A 27,330-nucleotide genomic window follows, 5' to 3' on the forward strand; every position below is an offset into this window, starting at 1 on the left:
TAAAAAAAATTGTTTTGATGAAAGAACAATATTTATGTTTTTTTCTAGATACAGTGTATGAATAAAATGTTAAAAATTCTTTTTCTAGTCTTAAGAAATCCCAATAATTCTCTTAAACATTTTTTTAGAACAGAAGAAAGTTAAAGTAAAAAAACCAAAACCTGAATTTCCTGTATATACGCCTTTAGAAAGTGCATATATTCAATCTTATGATCATGGAACTTCTATAGAAGAAATTGAGGAACAAATGGATGATTGGCTGGAAAACAGAAACAAAACACAGAAAAAACAGGTAAATAAACTTTTAAAAATCTCTTTTACTTAAGTAAAATACAGAAAAGGACATAAAATGTAAAAATATACAGCTCAGTGAATTGTCACAAGGTGAACCAAGTTAACTGTTGCCAAGATCAAGAAGATATGTAGAACATTGCCATTGTCCAGAAGCCTCCCTCATTCTTCTTCCTGGTTTCTACCTTCCTTTCCTTCCACAAAGATAAAAATATCCTAACTTCTAACATCATAGATTAGTTTTACCTGCTGTTTGAAGTTTCTAAATGGAATCTCCTGTTTTAGTCCATTCAGGCTGCTAGAACAAAAATATAATAGACTGGGTGGCTTAAACAACAAACATTTATTTCTCACAGTTCTGAAGACTGGGAAGTCCAAGATCAAGACGCCGGCAGATTCGGTGTCTGGTGAGGGCACTCTTCCTAATTCATAGACAGCAGTCTTCTCGCTGTGTCCTCACATGGCAGAAGAGGTGAGAGAGCTCTCTGGGGTCTCTTTTATAAGGGCACTAATCCCATTCATGAGGGCTCCACCCTCATGACCTAATCATCTTCCAAAGGCCCTACCTCCTAATATCATCACATTGGGGGTTAGGATTTCAACATGATTTGGGGGGAACACAAACATTCAGTCCATAACACATTCCATGTGTACTCTTTTGCATCTCCTTCCCTCCATTTGGCATTGTATTTGTAAGATTTTTCCATTATTGTGTATAGCAGTAGGTTGTTCATTTTCATTAATATGTACTAGTTCATTTAGAAATATAGCAGAATTTTTTGTTAAAAGTTTGTATTTTTTCCAGTTTTTGGCTACCATAAATAATTTTCCTGTGAACATTATTATACTTTTAGTATACATATGTGTAAATTTCTATTTTGGGAGTTAAGTTGCAGGTCATTGCTCAACTTTACTTGTAAACAGTTTTTTTAAATGTTGTTATCAATTTATACTTCAGCAGCAGGATATGAAAATTCCAGTAACTCTACATTCTTGCCAACACTTGGTCAAGTCTTTTATATTTTAACCATTCTGGTAGGTATAAAGTGATATCTAATTATGAATTAATTTGCATATTCTTTGATCAATAAGATTGAATGAACACCTTTGCTTACATTTATTGGACACTGATATTCTCCTATGTGAAGTATCTTTTCAAGTCTTTTTTTATTGAGTTGCTCATGTTTTCTCATATTGATTTGTAAAGAGTTCTTTATATATTTCATAAACAGATCTTCACATATTTTATCCCATTCTGGCTTGCCCTTTCACTCGCTTAATGGTATCTATTGATGACCAGAGTTACTAATTTCAATCATACTTTTCCTTTCCTTTCCCATATTTGGTGTTTTGTTTAAGAAATCTTTTCCTACCTCAAAGTCATAAAGATAATACTACAAACCTCATGTTCTGTTTCTCACATTTAGATCAATAATCTCCTGGAATTTATTTTTGTGTTTGGGGTGAAATAATGTTTAAATGTAATTTTTCTTCAAAAGTTTTCCAAATCAGTTGACTCACTTAATAAAAATACTGCTTCCTGCAGCTCTACAAATACTGTCTTTATCACAAAACAAGTGTTTATAACTGTGTGTTTATAACTGTTTTCAGGCTTTCTACTTTGTTCTGTTAATCTACTTGTGCATCTTATGCCAATACCATATAGTACTAATTACTGTAACTTTATAATAAGTACCTGGTGCAATAATTTTCCAGCTCAGTTTCCCTTCTATAAGGTTGCCAATTTGTGTTTTCATACAAATTTTTAAAGTAGCTTGTCATTTTCCACAGATTATTCAGCTGAAATACTCAACTTGGAGTATATTGAATATATATACATTAATTTTGGAAGAATTGACATCCAGACAGGATTGATCCTAAAAACCATTAATAAATCCATTCATTTACATTTTTAAAAAATTATAATAATGTGATGCAACTTTTCGTGTTTTCTATTTATAGGTTATACATTTTTTTTCTTTTGTGCTATTTAGAATCTCTAATACATATAGAATAAAAGTGATGATAACAATTTCCAAAATAAAAAACTTCCATCACTAGGGCAGCCTGGGTGGCTCAGCGTTTTAGCACTGCCTTTGGCCCAGGGTGTGATCCTGGAGACCTGGGATTGAGTCCCATGTCAGGCTCCCTGCATGGAGCCTGCTTCTCCCTCTGCCTGTGTCTCTGCCTCTCTGTCATGAATAAATAAATAAAATCTTAAAAAAAAAAAAAATTCCATCACTGAAACCTTTTATTTCATCATTGAAATTATTTATTAAAATTTTATTTCATTATTAAATATGATGTATGTTGCCAGCTTTTTATACAATTTTTGAGATATATTTCACATAAAATTCACCATTTAAAAGTGAAGCATACACTTTAGTGGTTACTTAGTCTCTTTTCTATGTTGTGCAACCATAACTGGTATCTAATTTGAGAACTTTTTCATCACACCAAAAAAAGTAAAATAACCGTCTCCCTGTTAGCAGTTAGTTCCAATTCTCAGCTTTCCTCTTCCATGACAACCGCTGATCTACGTTCTGTCCCTATGGTTTTGCCTCTTGTAGACATTCCATGTAATTAGAATCATGCAATATGTGCTCTTTTGTGTTTGGCTTCATACAATGTTTTCAAGGTTCATCCATGCTGTAGCATTTAACAGTATTTCATTTCTTCTTATAGTTGAATAATATTCCATTGTATCGATCTATCACATACTGTTTACCCACTCAACAGCTAATATACTGGTTGATTTTGATTGATTTTCCTTTTTGGCTGTGATAAACAAAGATGTTGTGGACATCCACATATGCGTCGTTGTGTAAACATTTTCTTTTCTTTTGTTTTCCTTAGTTTGTTGAACATATTTAAAATAGATTCAGAGCTATCATCTAGAAAGTACATTGGTCTCCCTCAGGCACGGTTTCTATTTCTTTATTCCTTTGTATGGCACATACTCCCTTTTTTTCTTTACAGGCCTTGTAATTTTTGTTGTTGCTATTGAAGATACTATGAATATTATAAGTTGGCAACTTTGGAAACCAGATTCTCTCTCCTTTCTAGGATTTGTTGTTATTTGGTCTAATTGTAGCTGTTTGTTTAGTGTTTTTTTTTTTTTAACTAATTTTATGAAGTCTGTATTTTTTTTTTTTTTTGTCATATGTGGCTGCTGAATTCTGTTTCATTAGCATAGTGATCAGCTAGTAATTGGACAGAGTTTCCTTAAATGCCTAGAGCCCAAAATTCTTCCAGTCTTTGCCATGATTTCTGTGTATGTATTGGAGATTGCCTTCCATACTCAGCCAAGCAGTTTACAACTCTGCCTTACCCTTTACCTTCTGTTTCCAAAGATATTCAAGGTCATCAGCTAGTGAGAACCTTTATTGTTTTCAGGTCTTTTCTGAGCATCTCACAGCCCTGAACATGGCACATGGAGTTCTAGATTCCCGGGAATGTCAGAGCATCTCATTCCTCAGCCTTTCCTTCCAAGCTTTTTGATTAATCTGTTGTTTTCCCAACTGTTTTCTGTCACCTCAGTCAGCAGTAGTTAATATACTAGCTTGTAAGAGGTTTCAACAAATGCCTCCAGGGAAGCAGCTTTAGAATTAGACCAGCTTTGATTTAGGAAAAATAAAGACAAGCTTTTTGAACCAGTAATCCAGGGAGCCCCACCAGACAGGTTAGAACAAATAATTGTAATTCTTCGCAAATTAGCTCACTCTGCTCCTACCTGGATTAGAAATCAGTTATTATTTTTACAGGCAGTGAGGAGCTGTGGAATAGGGGGTAATAGGGGGTACATACAGGCAGTGAGGAGCTGTGGTCCATGCTGCAGTTTGCTGTGCTTTTTTTTAATTGAAGTATAATTGATAAACAATGTTATATGTTATGTAAACATAGTATCATGTCATGCACAAATAATGAGTTTTACTTATTACCTATTTGGATGCCTTTTATTTCTTTATATTGTCTGATTGCTGCAGCAGGGACTTCCAGGACTATGTTGAATGAAAGAAATGAGAGAAGCTCCTATTTAGGGTGGTACATATATATATTTACATTGGCTATAACCTCTCATTGGGTTGATTCTTTTATCTTTATGTAATGCCCTTCTGTGTCACTTGCTGCAGTCTTTGTTTTAAAGACTATTTTGTCTGATATAAACATTGTTATCCCAGCTTTTCTTCACTTCCATTTGTATAGTATATATTTTTCTGTCCCTTCACTTTCAGTCTGTTAAGTCTGAAGTGAGTCTCTTATAGGCAGCATCTAGCTGAGTCTTGTTTTTTAATCCATATAGTCACCCTAGGTCTTCTTATTGGAACATTTAGTCTATTTACATTTAAAATAATTATTGATAAGTATGTATTGCTGTTTTGTTAATTGTTTTCTGATTGTTTTTGTAGTCTTTCGCTTCCTTCTTTCTCTCTTCCTTATAATTTGATGGCCTTCTTTAGCATTATACTTTAATTCTCTTCCTTTATTTTTGGTGTATCTCTTATGAGTTTACAGATTTCTGGTTACTATCAGGTTCATATATAGTATCTTATATATATTGCAGTGTATATTAAATTGATGGTGGTGGGCACCTGGGTGGCTCAGTAGTCGAGCATCTGCCTTTGGCTTAAGTTGTGATCCCAGGATTCCTGGGATCGAGTCCCACACCAGGCTCCCTATGGGGAGCCTGATTCTCCCTCTACCTATGTCTCTGCCCCTCCTTCTCGCTCTCTCTCTGTCTCTCATGAATAAATAAATGAAATCTTTAAAAATTAATTAATTAATTAATTAATTGGCTTAAGTTCATACATGTTCTAAATTTTTATACTCCCACATTTTATGTATATGATGTCATATTTTATTTACATCTTTTTATTTTGTGTATCCCTTGATTAGTTTTTGTAGATATAGGTAATTTTACTACTTTTGCATTTTAACCTCTGTACTGGCTTTATAAAATGATCTATTATATTTACTATATGTTTGCTTTTACCTGTGAAATTTTTTCCTTTCATAAACTTCTTCTAGTTATGGCCATTTCTTTCCATTTAAAGATTTCTTTAACATTTTTTTTAAGGCTGGTTTAGTGGTGATGAACTTAAACTTTTGTCTGGCAAACTATCTCTCCTTCTGTTGTGAATGATAACCTTACAAGATAGAGTATTCTTGGTTGTAGGTCTTTTTTCTTTTCAGCACCTGAATATATCATACCACTTTCTTCTGGCCTGAAAAGTTTCTGCTAAAAAAATCAGCTGGTAAACTTATAGGGTTGTGTTTGTTTGTTTGTTTGTTTGTTTGTTTCGGCGCAGGGTGGCGGGGGGCTGGTGGGAAGCACATGGTATGTAACTGTTTTCTCTTACTGCTTTAAAAATTTCCTCTTTATGACAAAACATGAGAGACTCCTAACTCTGGGAAACAAACAAGGGGAGGTGGAAAAGGAGGTGGGCGGGGCGTTGGGGTGACTGGGTGATGGGCACTGAGGGGGCCCTGATGGGATGAGCACTGGGTGTTATGCTATATGTTGGCAAATTGAACTCCAATAAGAAGAAATTTTTAAAAATCCCTCTTTAAACAACAAATGTTGGAGAAGATGTGGAGAAAGGGGAACCCTCTTGTACTGTTGGTGGGAATGTGAATTGGTGTAGCCACTGTGGAAAACTCTGAGGAGGTTCCTCAAAGAGTTAAAAATAGAGCTACCCTATGACCCAGCAATTACTGGGGATTTTCCCCAAAGATACAGATGCAGTGAAAAACTGAGACACCTGCACCCCATTGTTTCTAGCAGCAATGTCCACAACAGCCAAACTGTGGAAGGAGCCTTGGTGTCCATCGAAAGATGAATGGATAAAGAAGATGTGGTATATGTATACCATGGAATATTACTCAGCCATTAGAAACAACAGATACCCACCATTTGCTTCAATGTGGATAGAATTGGAGGGTATTATGCTGAGTGAAGAAGGACAAACATTATATGGTTTCATTCATTTGGGGAATATAAATAGTGAAAGGGATTAAAGGGGAAAGGAGAGAAAATTAATGGGGAATATCAGAGAGGGTGACAGAACATGAGAGACTCCTAACTCTGGGAAATGAACAAGGGGTAGTGGAAGGGAAGGTGGGCGGGGGTATGGGGTGACTGGGTGACAGGCACTGAGGGGGAGCACTTGACAGGATGAGCACTAGGTGTTATATGTTGGCAAATCGAACTCCAATAAAAAATATTTTTAAAAAAATAATAAAACAAAAATACCCTATTTTAAAAATTAAAATAAAAAAATTCCTTCTTTAACATTACTTTTTGCCATTTTCATAATATGTCTTGGTATGAGCCTCCTTGGGTTCATCTTGCTGTGGGCTTTGTGCTTTCCAGACCTAGACATCTGTTTCCTTCCCAGATTAGGGAAATTTTCAGATATTATTTCTTTTTTTAAAATTTATTTTATTTACTTATTTGAGAGAGAACACAAGTAGAGGGAAGGAGCAGAGGAAGAGGGGGAAGCAGACTCCACACTGTGCCCAACATGGGGCTTGATCCCAGGATCCTGGAATCATGACCTGACCCAAAGGTAGCCACTTAACCAACTGAGCCACCCAGGCGCCCTTAGCTATTATTTCTTTAAATAAGTTCTCTGCCCTCTTTTCTTTCTCTTTTCCTCCTGAGGTTCCTATGAGTGTTATTCTGCTTGATGATATTGAAGCATTCCCTTAACCTATTCTTATTTTTTATTATTTTTTCTTTTTCCTGCTCAGTTTGGTTGCTTTCTATTACCTTCTTTTCCAAATTAATGAACCATTCTATATCTTCGAGTTGGTTTTTGTTTGGGGGATTTTTTTTTTTTTTTTTTTTTGTGAGGGAGAGACTCTCTTTTTTTTTTTTTTTTTTTTGGAGAGAGACTCTCAAGCCGGCTCCATGCCCAGTGTGGAGCCTTACTTGAGGCTAATCTCATGACCCTGACCCAGAATCAAGAGTTCAATGCTTTACCAACTGAGCCACCCAGGGACCCCTACATCCTCTGATCTGTCGTTGATTATCTCTAGTGAGTTTTTAATTTCAGTTATTGAATTCTTCAGCTCTGACTGGTTCTTTTTTAATATTTTTTATCACTTTATTGAAGTCCTCACTGAGTATGTCCACTCTTTTATCAAGTCCAGTATCTTTATGTTCATTACATTAAATTCTGTATAGAAAGATTGTTGTTCTTATCAAGAAATAGCTCATTTGGGGGCACCCCGGTTGGCTCAGTTGGTTAAACCTGATTTCAGTTCAGGTCAATGACTCAGGGTCCTGAGATCAAGTCCCCCGTTGGGCTCCACACTCAGCAGGGAGTCTGCTTGAGATTCTCTCTCTCTCTCTCTCTCTCTCCCTCCCTCCCTTCCTCTTCCTCTTTCTCTTCCTCTTCCCCTCCTTCCCACACTCATTCTCTCTCTCTAAAATTAATTAATTAGGGATCCCTGGGTGGCGCAGCGGTTTAGCGCCTGCCTTTGGCCCAGGGCGCGATCCTGGAGACCTGGGATCGAATCCCGCGTCGGGCTCCCAGTGCATGGAGCCTGCCTGCTTCTCCCTCTGCCTGTGTCTCTGCCTCTCTCTCTCTCTCTGATGTGACTATCATAAATAAATAAAAATTAAAAAAAAAATTTAAAATTAATTAATTAATTAATTTTTTAAAAAGAGTCAGTTGATTTTCCCGAAATGGTCCTGGAAAGCCTTTGGCTAATTTCCAGAGTTCACAAAAAGTTGATTCTCATAGTTTTTGCCCACTTTTTTCTTACTTTTATGGAGAAATAGTATTTGGAGTTTCTTATTATGCTATTTTTATTGACATCATTCTAAGTTTTTTAGAAATCTAAGGTCTCTTCCTAGTTTTGTTAAGAGTTTTTATTCATTAAAAATGAGTGTTATCAATATTTCTGTGTTAAGGTGATCATGTGATTTTTTTTCTCCTTTATTTTGTTAATGAGATGATTTCTATTGATTGATTTTCTAATATTAAACTACCTTACTTTCCTGAAGTGAATCCATTTAATTGTTTTGATTTGACAGTACTTTGTTTTAGGTTTTTGTTCTTATGTTTATGAGAGAGATTGGCCTTCTCCTACAAGAAAGAGTGATTTTCTTATATCTTTGCCAGGTTTGATGTCAGTCATGCTGGACTTACATGAAATGCTTCTTCTTTTTTAAATTTTTTTTATTTGAAATAATTTCAGATTCATGGGAAGTTGCAAAGACAGTAACAGTTATTTACCTTTCATCCATTTTTCACTAATGGTTATATCTTCTATACCCACAGTTTAATATCAAAACTTGGAAATTGACATTAGTGCAGTGGTTTGAGTATACTTGTATGCCGTTTATCACATATATAGATTTATATATATAAAGATACAGAACTATTCAAGATACAGATCATAAAGATAACTCTCATGCTTCCTTATATCACTCCTATCCCCTCTGCTTTTTTGGATTTAAAATATTTAACTACGTTTCTCTTGGGTACCTAGAAGTGGAGTTGCTGGGTCATGTGGTAGTTCTAAGTTTACATTTTGAGAAACTACCAAACTCTTTTCCAGAGTGGTTGCACCATTTTACATTTCCCCCAGCAATATATGAGAGATGCTGTTTTTTTCATCTTTACCAGCACTTGATGTCCTCACTATTTTTTTTTATTTTAGCTATTATAAGTGTATAGTGATACCTCATCATGATTTTGTTTCCCTAATGATTGTTTATGTTGAATATCTTTTCACTTATTTGTTATCTGTATATCCTCCTAGAATGAAATCTTTGTCTTTTGCCTCTTTTTCTAATTCAGTTGGCTGTTTTTTTGTTTTTAAAGTTTGAAAGTTCCTTATATGTTCTTAATATATGTCGTTTATCAGAAGTTGGGTTGGAAATATTTTCTCCTAGTCTACAACTTTTCATTTTCTTAACAGTATCTTTGGCAAAGCAAAAGTGTTTAATTTTGATAAAGCTCAATTTATTACTTTGGTTCTTTTATGTATTGTGCTTTAGTGCCATGCTCGAAAACTTTTTACTATGCCATAGGTTACAGAGTTTCTCTTGGGTTTTCTTCTGAAAGTTTTATAGTGCTACAGTGTACATTATATATATGATCCACTTTTTTATATTAGGTATGAGATTTAGGCAAATGTTCTTTTTCTTTTACAATGTCTAATCTACTTATTTCCTTAAAAGACTATCCTTTGTTCTTTATTTCTTGGAAGAATTACATAAGATTAGAATTATTTCTTCCACAAGTATTTAGAAGAAATCACTGGTAAAGTTACCTGGGGGTTCTTGCAGGGATGCTTTTTGAGATCCAACTTTTTTAATACTTATACACTCATTTAGGTTTTATATTTCTTGTGTCAGCTTAAGGTGTATTTTTTCCAAGAATTTGTCTATTTGTTTAACTTACAAAATTTGTCACTATAAAGTTGTTTACTCATTTGCTGTGTAAAGCAGTGCTGTCCAACTGAACTCTTTGTGATTATATGTTCAATATCTGTGCTGTCCAGGATGGTATGTAGCTTTTGAGCACTTGAAATTTTGCTAGTGTGACTAAGGAACTGGATTTTTAATTTCATTACATTGTAAATAATTTATATTTTACTTAATAGCTTCATGACAATATTAGCACACATCTGTAGGGCCTATAATAATTATCTCCTTTTCTTTGCTACTATTAGATAGTTGTGTGTTCTTGGTCTCTCAGTCTTTCTCATTATTCTTTTCAGATTTTTGTTATTAGTCTTTAAAAAGAATCTTTTGCAGTTTTTTAATATATTGTATGCCTATTTTCTGCATCATTATTACTCTTATTATTTCTTTCATTTTATTTCCTCTAATTTGTTATTCTTATCTAACCTGTAAAGATGAAGAGTTACCATATTTTCAATCTTGTAAAATATGCATTAAAGGCTATAAATGCCCCTCATGATGGCTTTAGCTACAAAGTAACACATTTTAACATTTTGTATTTTCATTTATCATTCAGTTAAAAATATTTCTAATTCTCGTTGTGATTGCTTTGTTGACCATGGACTCTTTAGGACTATATTTCTTAATTTACAAACACTTGAAAATGTTTTAGTTATCATTTTATTAATTTCTTGCTTAATTGTTTTGAGATAAGAAAAGATACTCAATTTCAGTCCTTTGAAATATGTTGAGACTTGCTTTATGGATTACCCTATGGTCAATTATTACAAATACTCCGTGTATTCAAAGAGTTGTGCAATTGTGGATAAGTATTTTATATATGTCCCTTAAAGTTTGTTAATTTGTTTTTAAAACATTTGATGATTATTATTAGGTTTTATTATGCTTGTTTAACCAATTTTAGTGAGAGTTATGCTCATATCTTCCAATGAGATTGTGCATTTATCAATTTTTCCTTAGAGCTCTTTCAGATTTGACTTTATATATATATTGAGCCTATTGTTGTCTTTGAATTTTGAATAATTATATCTTTTTGATAAATCAAACCTTTACCATATGAAGTATTTCAACCTATCTCTAGTAATGCTTTTATTAATTTTTAAATTTTCTTTGTCTCATGTTAATATGGCTATAGCTTTTTTTCTGCTTTATGTTTACCAGGTACATAGTTTTTTCATCCTGTTACACTTTTGTTTCCTTATACATTAGATATGCCCCCCGTTTTTTTTGTTTGTTTGTTTTTTGTTTTTAAAGGTTTTATTTATTTATTCATGATAGAGAGAGAGACAGAGACACAGGCAGAGGGAGAAGCAGGCTCCATGCAGGGAGCCCGATCCGGGACTCGATCCCAGGTCTCCAGGATCATGCCCTGGGCCAAAGACAGGCGCTTAAACCGCTGAGCCACCCAGGCTGCCCTGCCCCCCATTTTCAAAAATTATTTATTTAAGTAATCTCTACGTCCAACATGAGTCTTGAACTCATGACCCCAAGATCAAGAGTCACATGCTCTTCAGATTGAGCCAGCCAGGTACCCCATGATCCTATTACTGTGAAATTTAAAAAATCTAGTCTCACAGTACTAAATTTCTTTGAAGTATTTATTCAATTTTTTATTTAATAAAATCACTGACCCCATTTAATTTACATCTTCTATCTTACTATTTGTTTTTTATGTCTTTCCTGGTTTATGTTCTTTTTCTTTCTCAAATCTTGACTTTATGATTTTTGAGTTATTTTTAGTATTCCATTTGTCCTTTATATTCTAAGTTCTTTTTTCTCGATTCTATTTTCTTTTGTGTTAATAATTTTTTACATTCTATCTCTCCTTTTTAACAGTTTTATTATTGATATGCAAATGACAAACCACATATTTTCCATTTCATCCATTTTATGATATATTTACCCGTGAAAGCATCAGAATCAAGATATTTAACAAATCTATCACCCCTAAAGGTTTCTTCATGCCTGTTTATAATCTTAACTCTACATCTGTCTCCTAGCAACTTGTCTCTGCTTTCTATTACTATAGATTAGTTTGCATATAATCCAACATTATTTATATGGAAGCATGCAGTATGTACTTTATTTTGTCTGATTTCTTACACTAAGCATGTTAAGATTTAACCATCTTTCTTCATGTTTCAATCGTTTTTCCTTTTTAGTGCTAAATATTTTATTGTATACATAACACTATATATAGTTGGGGTCTTTTTTAATTAAGTCTGTTTACCAATTGAGGGACATTTGATTTGTTTCTAGTTTATGGTCAGTGTAAATAAACCTGTGGTAGAGTGCCTGGGTGGTTCAGTCACTTAAGCATCAGACTCTTGATTTGGGCTCAAGTTCGTAAGATCAAGTACCATGTTGAGCTCTGCATTAGGCATGTAGCTTGCTTATGATTCTCTCTCTCCTTCTTCTCCTTCTGCCCCCCCCCCCACACACGTGCATACTCGAAATAAATAAACAAACAAACAAACCTGCCGTGAAGAATCATGTATAAGTCTTTGTGTGACCATATACTTATGTTTCTCCTGGGTAAATGCCTTATAGTGGAATGACTGGAACATGAAATGGGTGTATATTTAAATACTTAAGAAGCTGCCAAACTTTTCCAGAGTGGCTATTCATTTTACATTCCCACAAGAAATGTGTGAGAGTTGCAGTTGTTCCACATCCTAGCCAGACCTTGCTGTCATCATTCTTCTTCATTTTAGCCTTTTTGTCTTATGGTGATTTTAATTTGCAGTTCGTAAATGATTAATAATGCCCTGCACCTTTTCATGTCTTTATTTTCCATTCATATATCTTCTTTTGCAAAGTGTCTGTTCAAATCTATTGTCCATGTTTGTCATATTATTGAGTTTGAAGTTCTTTATATATTTTAGATACATGTGATGGGTCCTATATGCTCTGCCGATATCTTCTGTTGGTTCATGATTTGCTTTTTATTTTAGAAATGGTGTCTTTTGAAAAGCAAAACATTTTTAGATGTTTAGTTTATACAGTTTTTTCTTTTATACTAAATTGCTTTTATGAACTAATTTAGAAATCTTTGTCAAACCCAGAGTCTCTAAGAGCTTCTCCAATGTTTCCATCCAGGAGTTTTATAGTTGTAGCATTTATATTTAAGTCTGTGATCCTTTTTAAAAGTTAATTTTTTATATTCTATAGGGTAAAGGTTGCATTTCATACGCTTTTTACATATGGCTAGCATCATTTGTTAAAATGTTATTTTTCCCCCATTGGATTGCCATGGTACCTTTGTTGAGTCAGTTGTGTTGGTTTATTACTGGTCTCTCTGTTCTGTTATTTAATCTATATGTCTGTATTTACATCAGTACAATGTTGTCTTGATTACTTTAGCTATATAATAAGTCTTGAGATCAAATACTGTAAATCCTCCAACTTTGTTCTTTTTTTTCAAGATTGTATTGGCTATTCTAGTTTCTTCACATTTCTGTAAAATGTGGAATCAAGTTGTCAATTTATACCAAAAAGATCTAAACTTTTTATTGGAATTGCATTGAATCTGTAGATCAATTTGGAGAGAATTGACATCTTAGGACCTTTAGTCTTTTGATCTGTGAACATGGTATATCTCTCACTTTATTCAAGTGTCTCTTAATTTCTCTCAGAATATTTATACCTAAGTATTTCATACCAACAATACCAATATTTATACCAACAGTATCTCAAATATTATTGATACTCTTCTAAATTGGTGCCTTTAATTTCAAAATCTGATGGCCTGAGAATATAGAAATACAATTGATTTTTGTATATTGACCTTTTTTAAATATTTTTTTTTAATTTATTTATGCATGAGAGACAGAGAGAGAGGGGGCAGCGGGTGTGCAGAGACACAGGCAGAAGGAGAAGCAGGCTCCATGCAGGGAGCCCGACATGGAACTCCATCCCGGGTCTCCAGGATCACATCCTGGGCCGAAGGTGGCGCTAAACCGCTGAGCCACTGGGGCTGCCCTGTATATTGACCTTTTTTTTTTTTTTTTTTTTTTTAAAGATTTTATTTATTTACTCATGAGAGACACAGAGAGACAGAGACACAGGCAGAGACACAGGCAGAGGGAGAAGCAGGCTCCATGCAAGGAGCCCGACGTGGGACCCGATCCCGGATCTCCAGGATTACACCCCAGGCTGCAGGCGGCGCTAAACCGCTGCGCCACCGGGGCTGCCCTTTTTTTAAAAATAAGGTTTTATTCATCCATTCATGAAAGACACACAGAGGCAGAGACACAGTCAGAGGGACAAGCAGGCCGCCTGCAGGGAGCCTGACGTGGGACTCGATCCCAGGTCTCCAGGATCATGCCCTGGACCAAAGGCAGGCGCTAAACCGCTGAGCCACCCAGGCGTCTCTATATTGACCTTTTTATCCTGAAACTTGCTAACTTCACTTATTAGTCTTAGTACCTTTTTCTTTCTTTATTTATTTTGGTACATTCCTTGTTACTTTTCTACATAGATAATTATGTTGTCTGCAAATACAGTTTTACTTCTTCCTTTCTAATTTTGAGGCTTTAAATATTTGTTTTTGTTGCCTTTTTGGTTAGCTAAGACCTTCAGTTTTAAGTGATGAGAGAAGAGATCTATGTATTTAAGAATGATGCTAGTTCTAGCTTTTTAACAAGTTCTCATTATCAAGATGAGGAAAGTCCCTTTTATTTCTAGTTTTTAAATAGTTTTTATTGTAAACAAATGTTAGATTTTGTAAGAAATTTTTTTTTCTTTATTAAATAGAATAATAATATGGCCTTTCTCTTTTCTGTGTTAAAACAGTGAATTCTACTAATTTTTTTAAAAAATGTTACACCAGCCTTAAATTCCAGGGATAAACCCCACTTTGTCATTAAGTATTATCATTTTTATATATTGTGGATTTGTAGGAGAATTTGTTTTTTAAGTAGGGTCCATTCTGGATCTTGAATTCATGACCCCGAGATAAAGACCTGAGCTGACATCAAGATTAATATAACCTACTAAGCCACCCAGGTGCCCCTTGTATGAAAATTTTTAAAAATTATGTCTGTTTTGGGGGGCTATTGGTCTGTAATTTTGTTTTGTTTTAGTATTTGTCTCTGCTTTTCATATCAGGTAAATTAGCCACATAGAATGCACTGGGAACTATTCTTTTCTCCTCTCGTTCCTACAAGTATTTGTGTAGAATTTCATCTCTCTTAAGTGAGCTAGTAGTTTGTGTCTTTGAAAGGATTTGACCATTTCCTCTAAGTTTTTGAGTATACTGGAATAAAGTTGCTTGTAATATTCCTTTATTATTTTAGTATCTGTAGTAGCTGTAGTGGTGTCTTCTCTTGTTTCTGATACTGGTCATTTGTGTTCTCTGTTTTATCTCTGGCCAGGGTCTCCATAAGGACATGCATGTTACTGATTTTTCTTTAAAAATCAACTTTCAGTTTTACTGATTTTCTTTGTTGTTTTTCGGTTTCGTATTTCATTAATTCTACTCTTCCACTGATTTTTTTTCCCCGTCTTCTCAGTTTGGTTTACTTTGCTATTTTTCTAGTTTCTTAACGTGGAAGCTGATTTGACAACTTCTTCTTTTCTGTGTTATTGCTGTAAATTTCCTCTGAACACTGCTTAACTTAAATGTAATTTTATATCTTTATATTACATTTTAGCTGTATCCCACAAATTTTGATGTCATGCTTCATTTTTATTCAGTTCAAAGTATTCTATTTCTCTTTTGATTTCTTTTTTAACTCATGTTTAGTTTACCTAGTTGTGGGTATTTTCCAAAGATCTTTCTGTTATTGCCTCCTTTTTGCATACACTTTTTTTTTAAGACTTAAGTGTTACAGTTTTTGAAATCTTGGGCAAGCATTTAATGCATTTAAATTTAGTATTATTTTAAAAATAAATAAATAAATAGATTTAATATTATTATTGACATTTTGTGATTTAAATTTATTATCTCAGTGTTTGCTTTCTGTTTGTCCTTGTTTTATGGGGGAGAAGGGGTTGTCATTCTTTTCTCTCTTGCTTTCTTTTGAGTTTCTTAATTTTTAAATCTCCATTTCTCCCCTCTATGAACTTGGTATAGCCACATACTCTTTTATTCTTCTCTAACTGGTTAATCTAGAATATTCAAATGCATCTTAACTCTTGTATGACTTTGTTTTTGCCAGTTCCCAGACAGTGAAATGATCTTTGACCCTTCATGTCATCTGTCTTCTTCCTGAACTTTTTGTGTTATCATATGTTATGAGTTGAATTGTGTCACTACCAAAATTCAAATGGGAAATCCCAGTATCTCTGCATATTTAGTTAATTAAAATGAGGTCATACTGGAGTTTTTGTATGTAGAACTTTGTGATTATGCAGCATTTACTTTCCTGGATTTCTTTGTTTCAAAGCTTATAAATTCTTATTAGAATTTTTATCTATGGTTTCTATGGTTGAACTGACCATAGAAATGTATACACATTAGGCTCTTGTTATTTTTTAACTTAATCAAGTGTCCACAGTAACTTATCATGGTGACTTCTGCTGAGAAAGCATAATAATGAGGAGAGTGGGTGACAAAATACTGGATTTTTTTTTTTTTTTTTTTTTTGCGCCCAAACAGGGACTTGAAAAAATACTGGATTTTTAAGGTTGGGAGAACTGAATTCTAGTTTTAGCATCACTGTTTATTACCTACTTGATCTAGATTTTAATTTTCTTATTACTTAACACCATACAAAAAGTGTGAAGTTATCTACCTTTTCACCTTAGAAATAAGAATATATATGTTAAAATATTTTATAAACTGAGAAACCTTTTATTCTAGCCTTGAGATCCTGCTATAATTTTCAAAGTTTTTTTTCATCTACAGTTTCATTTTTCTTTTGTTTTTGTATTAGTAGAAACCAAATGAAGATAAATATGTCCCAGTTGACCACTCTGCTGTTTGTTTTAAGAAGTTGACTTTTTTTCCAGGAGTTTCTCTAATATTCTCCCTAGTTTTGGTTTTGTCCAGTATATATTTGGGAAGGTTTTAAATACCATATATGTAAGTTCTTACAAAATATTGATGTAAAGTGACGTAATTGAGAGATGTGCTTCTAAGAGGAAAGGGTGTTCCGAGCACATGACATGTTGGTGAATGACCATAGACAAAGAGGTTAATGTATCTGTGTATAGTTAACATAGACAAATTGCCTAGTAGAAAACTAGCTGTTTATTTTACCGATAATTCCATGTAAAATAGGGGAAATATAGAATTTTTATCATTATCATTCATTTTATCTTTTGAGTGCAAGACATTGTTCTATGTATGTACTGTATATGGAGTAGCTCATTTAATCCTCACAAGAACCCTAAGTGAACAATGTCTTCTCCATTTTGCGGAGGCCACTGTGATATATTTCCTTGAATCATACTCAGTTGCTACTTTTTTAGAGCAAAAACATAAAAGTATCTGGAACTTTACATCACTCAAACAGTATAAATTAAGCATTAGTCCATTCCTGGAATTTCTCAACCTTCTTAAGCTCATGGAAGGGTCAAACCCAGGTAATTTCTCCCTGAATTTGCCAGGGTTTTCATTAATGAAGTGCCTAGAGGACTTTGTAGCAATAAGCAAAAGATGAAAAATATCCAGATAGTAGGAAAATGTACCAAAAAGTGATATTTTAAAAGGTATTTCAGATTATTTTATAATGATTTAGCATTATAAATTAAGTTAGTTATACGCATTTTTTTCCAATTTCTGAAACCACTATCGTGAAATATTTTAAACCCAAAAAGCAGGTGTCAAACTTTTTTTTGTTAAAACAGTCATTCAAATATATTATTAATAAAAGTGAGGTTTTAATGAGTCATTGGCAAAGTGAAACCAAATAATTTTCTGCCATAAATATTATAACAAATAAACTCTTTTAAAAAATAAAATAGTTCCTTCCCCCCCACCCCCGTGACCTAGTAGTAATGTTCTTCAGTGTTTTATGTAGGAGACCTGGATTTCATTCCTGTTCTCGTTATCTCTCTCCCTGGGGCTGCAATGAATAAAATAAGAAAGAAAATCACTATCCTGCATCCTTATTGCCATGGGCTGTACCCTTGTCAGATTTCATAAGCTAAGCTAGATGGGCCTGGTTAGTATTGGGATGGGAGATCTCAAAGAAAACAAAGTCTGTGGAACACACATCTTCCATGCAGCCAGTATTTCATTTTTCTTGAACTCTTGTCTTACAGTTATTATTGCACTTTACTCCTTACTATTTGATTGATTTAGTTGCTTTAGGAAAAAAAAAATAAAAGGTCTTTAAAAGTAAATGCATTCCTAGTAATTTAAATCAATGCATTTATTTATTTTCCCTTTTCAAATTTGAAAGTCTATTTAGTTTGAAAGGTGTTTGGCTATATTCTTGAAGAGACAGTATTTCAACCAGCTGTCTTTTTATTGTCTAAAAATTTACTTTTTCAGGGACTTCTGATTTTATTTCTGTCTATAAAGCTTTCTCTGTTTCTGTTTGTTTTGAGAAAGAGTGTTGCCCTTCTTTTATAAATGATATAATACCATACATAAAATTATTTTTAAACAATTTACACATATAATGTAACTGAAAATTCAAAACTTAGAATAGTTTTCTTTCTCCCTTTAAAATAGATGAATAAATATAGGCTGTAATTGTCATTTTTAATTTAGAAGTCTCGAATGACAGTTTTAATTAGATATATATGTGTATATATAATACACAGGGCATATAATTCAGTTTAAAATGCCCTAGTGTTTATCCATGAATGACCCAATCTATCTACAGCTATTCATTGTAAAAAATACAAACATACCTTTATAAGCACATGCATAAACACATGCTCATTTCTACATTTTCTACAACACTGGATTGTTCCTTTCTTCTTCCTTTCCTCCTATCTTCCCTTTTTCCTTATGATATTTTACATAGAACTTTAGTATATGCAAGATATAGAAAGCAGAGCTCCACTGGTATTTAATCTCAAAATGAGGGAAGCTAGTCCCATTCATTCGTCCTCTTCCTCACCCCATGGAGGCAAAGCACCTAGGAAAACCCCTATAAGATATATGTCTGCCCTCCTCAGTTTCACATTAATCCATATACACAAATATTTAGTGTTTTGAAAAAGAATAAAGAAAAATGAGTAAACAAAAAAGTAGAACAAAGTCTGGTCATAACAATCAGTTAAAGATGAATGGCTTATCCGTCTTTATGAAATAAGAACGGTCATTTATTTATATTACATAGTATTCTAGAATTTATCTAATTTATAATTTAGTTCCATTTAAAGTAATATTCCCTATATGTCATTAATGATTTTTCAGGGAGTAGTTTTCAATTATTTTACAGTATTACTCATTTTAAGCCAGCCCTCTTCATCAAAATCTTAGGATGGATCCATGGGATTGGTGGGTGGTAAATTTTTAAAAATTGATTCTTTAGAGGGAGAAAGCCTCAATTTGTAGCATTTGCCAATTTCAGTGATAATTACTCCCATTATGACTGATTTGAAATTTATCAATGTGAAATCACTTGAAAGTGGAGTTACGTTTATATAATTTCATTTTTAGTGATGGATTTGTTTAACAGATGGCTGCATTTAAAATTCTTAGTAGCTCATCTTCTTATAGAAGTTTTCTCTGAGTGGGAAAAGGTAAAATAATCACAGTCTTGACTTGAGAGTTTTACAGACTAAGATAAAGTGAAAACAAAAAATAAGATACCTCTGTGTGAACTAAAATATGTACATGAGATTTATATATCAGTTTGTATATATCTCATTCATGCATACATTCAAGTTTGTGTAAATTATATAAAATACATAGACAAAAAATACTATGAGTATTAAATGAAATATATATTAAAACTCTGCAGACATATTGTAGCCCTTCAGTAAATTAGTTTCATCTTAAGTAGATAATTTTGAATTAATGGATTTGTGGCTAAAATGGGTGTTTATCAACATGTTTTATTCTAGATAACCTGTAACATCTTTAGTTTCATTTAGTCGTCTTTCAAAGACCATATTTCACAGTTAGCTGAGGGATTTTTTTTCAATCATTTTTCATGATGACTATTTAACTTTTTAGTTATAAATGTAATTTCTTCTTAGAAACTTTCTATAATGGAAACAGTTTACAATCATTTTGAAGAATACCAAGATATTATTGATAATTAAGTCTTTAAGGCAGGTCTTTTGTTAAGCCTGGGCATTTTATAATTAATGACTGCTACCACACCACCTGCTCTCTTCTGCCTCAGATCTTATCACATTGATGTTGCTTTGATATCTGAGAATGTTTTCCACTTGCTAACAACTAATATATTACTTGTTCTAGTCAGACATGATATTACTGATTATTACTGATTATTAAAAGTGAGTAGGAATACTATTTCCTATTTTTTTCATTTTATCTCTAAATAAACTATATCTGTCTTTGTAGGATTATGATGTTACATAAAATACTTAAATAAATTAGTTTTTTTTGCATATAAAGGATAATAGAAAAGACCAATCATAGTATACTAATTGCTTTCCAAAAGTAAAATTTTGAAAAAAAAAAAAAGTAAAATTTTGATGATATTTGAAATATAATTAGGTATACCTATGGAGAGAGAGCTTTTAAAAATCCACACTTGTTTCTGGTTTTCCTTTATAATGTAATGAGTATGGAGTTTAAGTTTTATGTTTTATGTTGTTTCTCTTACATCCAGTCTTAATAATATAAATAACAATTTTTTTAGGAAAGAACTGAAATAGAATTCTGGTATTAGAATTACCTGGTCACTTATTTCCTCCTTTATTCCACCATAAACCACCTGATAGTTGAGCTCATGCCCTTCTTATATTCATGGTAGTATTTGTCTATAGGGTAAATGTTAATTGAATTCAATTCAATTTTCAATTAAACTGATCCCACTCGTTTACTTACCCCATCACTGAGTATCCATTACCTGTTCTTACGCTTTATGTATTTACCTTTCAAAGGGCAATCTTATTTACATAATTTTAAAGTTCTTGAAGTCTCATCACATTCTCAACTAGAAATCATAGGGGCAGAGCTAACTTATTTTGACTCTGAATTAGATTCAGATTGATGGATCAGAAAAGCAGCTTTCCAGTGTCAGTATCAGAAGTGATACAATATAGTTATTTTTTTAAAGATTTTTTATTTATTCATGAGAGACAGAGAGAGAGAGAGGCAGAGACCCAGGCAGTAAGAGAAGCAGGCTCCATGCAGGGAGCCTGACGTGGGACTCGATCCTGCGTCTCCAGGATCACACCCTGGGCCGAAGGCAGGCGCTAAACCGCTGAGCCTTCCAGGGATCCCCAACAATATAGTTATTAAAGAGCAAATAACAACTACCTTTACCTAAATAAAACGCCCAGGAGGCCAAAGTATGCTTCTAAATGTTTTGTTTTGTTTTGTTTTAAGATTTTATTTATTTATTCATGAGAGATACAGAGAGAGGGAGAGGCAGAGACACAGGCAGAGGGAGAAGCAGGCTCTATGCAGGGAGCTCAATCCCAGGTCTCCAGGATCACACCTTAGGCTGCAGGCGGTGCTAAGCCGCGCCACCGGGGCCGCCCTGCTTCTAAATGTTAATTTATTCGTCATATGGATAAGACTACTCTCTAAATGTGATCAGTTTATTATTAGTATACCGTGAAATCCGTATACCATCACTTTCTCATGACCCACAGATACTCAAAGAGAAGACAGTGAATTCTTAGAAGTAGGACATGTTGGGCAAAGAAAGATACAAAGGAAAGACATTTCAAAGCATGTTCAAGAGAGATGATAGGCCATTGTATCTAAAACATGGTGGGAGTATACTATAAGAGAAGATTAGAAAGACAGGTAGGTAACAAAAATGTAGAAGTTTTTGAATGTAGAAGTATTTGGATACTTTTTTTTTTTTTTTTTTTTTTTACATAGGGAAATTGGATTGTGAGCTGAAAGGAGTAGGGTGATGTACTATTTCATAAATATGACTGTAGCAGCAATAGAAGAAACTAGAATGAAAGTAGAAAGGAAAGAAATTCCAGAAATGATACAGAAATGAAATTCAGACTTGCCTATAATCCTAGGTAACTAGTAAATCATGGAGCCAGGACTCAAATGGTCTGATTTCAAATCAATATATTGTCTACCCTTCTCATATTTAAATATATTGTATTATAATTATGTGTCTTACTTATTAGGAGAAAAAAGACCATATCTTTTTATTTTTATGCTCCAGTGCCTAAAAAAAGAGTGGGTACTTCGTTAGTTCAATCAATGAATATTTATTGATCACATTCTAGGCATTGTGCTAGGGTGTATATATGGTTAAGCTCTAGTAGATATTGCCAATTTTCTTAAGTATAACAATATAACTTAACACATCCACCATTAGTTTATGAGTGTTTCTGTTGCTTCATATCCCTGCCAGCGCTTGGTAGGTATGTCTTCTCCTCATTTTAGCTCTTCTAACAAATACCCCAATGGGGGGGGGGGGGAATTAATTTTTTAAATTGAGGTGAAATTTACATAACATAAAATTAGCCTTTTAAAAGTGAAAAATTCAGGATGCCTGGGTGACTCAGTGGTTGAGTGTCTGCCTTCAGCTCAGGGCATGATCCCAGGGTCCAGGGATCGAGTCCCATATCAGGCTCCCTTCAGGGAGCCTACTTCTCCCTTTGCCTATGCCTTTGCCTCTCTCTGTGCACCTCTCATGAATAAATAAAGAAATACAGAATGAAAAATTCGTTAGCATTTAGTACATTAACAATGATGTACAACCACCACCTCTGTTTACCTTCAAAACATTTTATCACCTCAGAGAGACTCTGTCCCCATTAAGCAGTTTCTCTGCATTTCCCTGCTCCTATCCACATCAGCCCATAGCAACCAATAATCTGCATTCTGTGTCTATGGATTTACCTATTTTGGATATTTCCTAGAAATTGAATTATATATTATGTGACCAATTACTTATGGCTTCTTTCATATAGCATGTTTCAGTACTTTACTTTTTGTGACTAAATAATACTCCATTTTATACCATACACACACCGCAATTTGTTTATCCATTCATCAATTGATAGACATTTGGGCTGATTCTACCTTTTGGATATTGTGAATGGTGCTGCTTTGAACATGTCTATACATGTATTTGTTTGAGTACCTGTTTTCAATTTCTTTAAGTATATATATCCAAGAATTGCTAAGACAAATGATAATTATATGTTTAGCTTTTTGTGGACTCCCCAACCTGTTTTCCACAACAGCTGGACAATTTTACATTCCCACCACCAAGAATGAAGATTCCATTTTCACATATCCTCATCAACACTTGTTATTTTCTATTCTTATTGTTGTTATACCTGTCCTATGGTCAGTGATATCTCATTGTGGTTTTGATTTGCATTCTTTTAATGATTATTGATATTGAGCATCTTTTCATTTACTTGTTGGCATTTGTGTGTCCTCTTTGGAGAAATGCCCTTTTTTCAATCAGATTGTTTATTTTTTGTTATTAAGTTTATTATGTATTCTGCATGCTAGACCCTTCTCCTATACTGTAGGTTTTGTTTACTTTCTTTTTTTTTTTAATATTTTTATTTATTTATGATAGTCACAGAGAGAGAGAGAGAGAGAGAGAGAGGCAGAGACAGAAGCAGGCTCCATGCCAGGAGCCTGACGTGGGATTCGATCCCGGGTCTCCAGGATCACGCCCCGGGCCAAAGGCAGGCGCCAAACCGCTGCGCCACCCAGGGATCCCTGTTTACTTTCTTAAAAATGTCTTTTTATGAACAAAAGTTTTTAATTTTCAAGTCTAGTTTATTTCTTTTTTTTTTTAAGATTTTATTTATTTATTCATAGAGAGAGAGAGGCAGAGACACAGGCAGAGGGAGAAGCAGGCATCACACAGAGAGCCTGACATGGGACTCGATCCAGGGTCTCCAGGATCACGCCCTGGGCTGCAGGCAGCGCTAAATCGCTGCACCACGGGGGCTGCCCTATTTCTTTTTTCATTTGTTGCTTTTGGAACCCTAGGTGTAATTTGTTGTCAAATTCAAGTTCATGAATTTTACCCATTTGTTTTCTTCTACGAATTTTATGGTTTTAGTTCTCATAATTAAGTTGTTGATCCAATTACATTAATGTGGTTATGTTGTGTGAGTTAGGAGTACTTCTCCATTCTTTTGCACGTGATGTATACTATCAGCACAATTTGTTGGAAAGTCTGTTCTTTCCACAAGGATGTCTTAGCATCTTTGTCAGAAATCATTTGACCATATATGTGAGGATTTGTTCCTGGCTCTCTATTCAATTGGTGTAATCTATTATGCCTGTCTTTTGCCAGTACTCCACACTATTTTGATTACTGCAGCTTTAGAGTAAGTTTTGAAATCAGGAAATGTGAATTCTCCAGCTTTCTTCATGTTTTCCCAATTATTTGGGGTATTTGTGTTCCCTTGAGATTCCATGTAAGTTTTAGAATGGATTTTCCTATTTCTGCACAACATGTAATTGGGATTTTGCTGTAGATTGGACTGAGTCTTAGATTGCTTTAGGTAATATTCACATCTAACAGTATTGAGTCTTACAGTCCATAAACATGGGATGTTTATGTCTTCTCTAATTTCTTTCAACAATGTTTTATACTTTTCATTGTACAAGACTTCCACTTGTTTAATTAAGTTAATTTCTAATATTTTCTTTTTGTTGCTTTTGTAAATGGAATTGTTTTCATAATATCCTTTCCAGGCTGTTCATTATTACTGCATAGAAATACAACTGAATTTGTGTGTTGATTTCATATCCTGCAACATAGCTGAATTTATTTATTAGTTCTAACAGTTTTTTGGTGGGGTCTTTACAGTTTTCTACATATAAGATGATGTCATCTGCAAACAGAGATCATTTTACTTACTCTTTTATAACTTGGATGTCTTTAACTTTTTTTTCTTACCTAATTGCTCTAGAACTTCTAGTACTAGATTGAATAGAAATGGCAAAAGTGAGTATCCTTGTCTTTTTTTCCTGATTTTAGAGGGGAAAACTTTAGTCTTACCATAAAATGTGATACTAGCTGTGGTTTTTTTCTATATATGACCTTTATTACACTGAAGTAATTTCCTACTATTTCTAGCCTAACTGTTTTGTCTTGAAAGGGTGTTGAATTTTGTCAGATGCAGGGTATCTGGGTGGCTCAGTGAGTTAAGCATTTTCCTTCCACTCAGGTCATGATCTCAGGGTTCTGGGATCAAGCCCCACATCAGGCTCTCTGCTCAGCAGGGAGTCAGCTTCTCCCTTTCCCTCTGTTCTCATTTGTTCTCTCTCTCAAATAAATAAATCTAAAAAAAAAAAAAAAAAAAAAAAAAAACTTTGTCAGATGCCTTTTCTGCATCAATTGAGATATGATCATGCATTTTTTTCGGAGTTGGTTCTCTTGTATTTCATTGAAGGTTTCTTCATCAATATTCAAAAGGCATATTGGTCTATGATTTTCTTGTGATATCTTTGTCTGGCTTTGGAATCAGGGCAATATTGGCCTTATAGAATGTGTTAGGAAGCATTTCCTTTATGTGTTTTGAAACAGTTTGAGAAGTATTGATGATATGTTTTCTTTAGTAGATTTTAAAAAGTGAAATCATCTGGTCCTGGACTTACTTAGTGTGGATTTTTGTGTTTAACTGATTCAATACCTTTATTGTTATAAGTCTGTTCAGATTATCTATTTCTTCTTCAGTCTGTTTTAGAAACGTGTATTTCTAGGATTTTGTCATTTCATCTAGTTTAATTTGCTAACAATTATTCTTAGTAATCTCTAAAAATTGTTTTGATTTCTGAATGTCATTAATTCTGAAAGTAATGAAGTTTGGTAGTAATGTCAACACTTTCATTTCTGACTTTATTCTCATTGCCTCTTTTTTCTTTTCCAGCCTAGCTAAGTAAGGCTTTTTCAATTTTGCTGATGTTTTAAAGAACCAGTTTTTTGTTTCAGTGATTCTGTTGCTCTTCTGTTCTGTTTCATTTTAATTATTACTTTTGCTAGCTTTGGGTTAAATTCTAGCTTCTTTTTCTAGCCCTCAGATATAAACTTTAAATTATTGATTTGAGATTTTTTTTCTTCATCGATGTAGGCATTCACTGCTATAAATTTCCTTCTAAGCATATTATTCCATCCCATAAGTTTTAGCACGTTTTGTTTTCATTTTCATTAATTTCTAAGAATTTTCTAATTTCTCTTGTAATTTTTTGACCCAGTTTGTTGTTTAATTTCTATACATTTGTAAATTTCCTAGTTTTCCTTCTGTTATTGATTTCTACTTTCATTCCTTATAATTGAAGAAAATACTTTGTATCATTTCAATATTTTAAAATCTATTGACAGTTTTATGGCCTAACATAACTTTATCCTGGAGACTATTCCATGTGCACTTGAGAAGAATGTGTATTCTGTTGTTGGGTGGAACATTCTATAGATATCTATAGTCTAGATAGTTTACAGTGTTGTTGAAGTTGTCTATTCCCTTATTGATCTTTTGCATATGTTGGGCTCTGTTGTTTGGGTTATATATAAGTGTCACCTTGATGAATTGACTATAAATATATAGCTTTTCTTTGTCTCTTAAAGTCTATTTTGTTCAATGTTAGTATAGCCACCCAGTTCTCTTTTGGTTACTCTTTATATCAAATATCTTTTTCCATCCTTTCATTTTCAGCCTATTTGTGTCTTATGAAAAAGACAAGTACTTTGTATATTTTTCATGTAGCCCTAGACAGGTTGAAGAGATTAACATAGTAATTTGCAAATAAAGTCTACTCTGTTTTCTCTTTAGCCAAGGATTAGGGTCCCATTTGGGGAATGCAGATTTCCATGTTCAAGATTGCCACCAACCTGGGCTGGGGCAAGGGCAGGTAAAAATGCCTCAAATCTTGCTACCATTTTTAAGTTGTCTTTTCTTTAATGCAGCATTTGCTGAGTTTCTACAAGTCTTTATTTTCCAGTGTATTGACAAAGTTGGTTCGGTTAGTTTCGGTGTTTCTCTGGAAGGGTGGGTGGTTGGGGGCTGTCTATGTTACCATTTTTGTTGGTGTCACTCCCCTAAAGGGAATTTATAAACATAGTTTTTAGTGCCAAGCAGAAAGAGCAAAGGAAGAAATACACACTGAAGCTACTAAAAGGGGATGATTGAAGGCTAAGACCTTAAAGGCAATAATAGAAGATAATGATAAAGCCATTGTACAGGAAGCATTGGTTTTGGAAAACTAGAGAAAGAAGGGAAAAATAAGGGATTATTCAGAGGAAATTTTAAGTGAATGGGTGGAAAGAAAAGCCATAATCATTATTTAAAAGGTTTTTTTTTTTTAATTCAGTAAACAGTTACTGAATTCTAACTCTAATAATACACCTATACAAAGGAACGCCTAAGGAAAGGAATGACACGAGTTGAACATTAAGGATGTGGAGTCAGCCAAACAGAAAAGGGAAAGTGACCTAAGAATAGTATGTATTTATTTCTGGTGACGATATTGTACCAAACACTGTTACCTCTTTATCAAAGGAGCCTCCTATTTGTTTGTTCTTGGCACCTTCAAGCAGCAT

The 27,330-nt window shown here is 33.7% G+C and overlaps 1 protein-coding gene across 1 annotated transcript in view; it reads left to right on the plus strand.

The window, feature by feature from the left end:
• The window catches only part of DNAJC1 (DnaJ heat shock protein family (Hsp40) member C1), a 205,992-nt gene that overhangs the window by 107,558 nt on the left and 71,104 nt on the right, over positions 1-27,330 (plus strand). Inside the window, exon 8 of the mRNA XM_077896846.1 lies at positions 129-292. Within this exon, the coding sequence (XP_077752972.1) occupies positions 129-292 (164 nt within the window). The remainder of the gene's footprint in view (positions 1-128; positions 293-27,330) is intronic.

The sequence above is a fragment of the Canis aureus genome, chromosome 5 (genome assembly GCF_053574225.1).
Source record: "Canis aureus isolate CA01 chromosome 5, VMU_Caureus_v.1.0, whole genome shotgun sequence".
Taxonomy (NCBI): domain Eukaryota; kingdom Metazoa; phylum Chordata; class Mammalia; order Carnivora; family Canidae; genus Canis; species Canis aureus.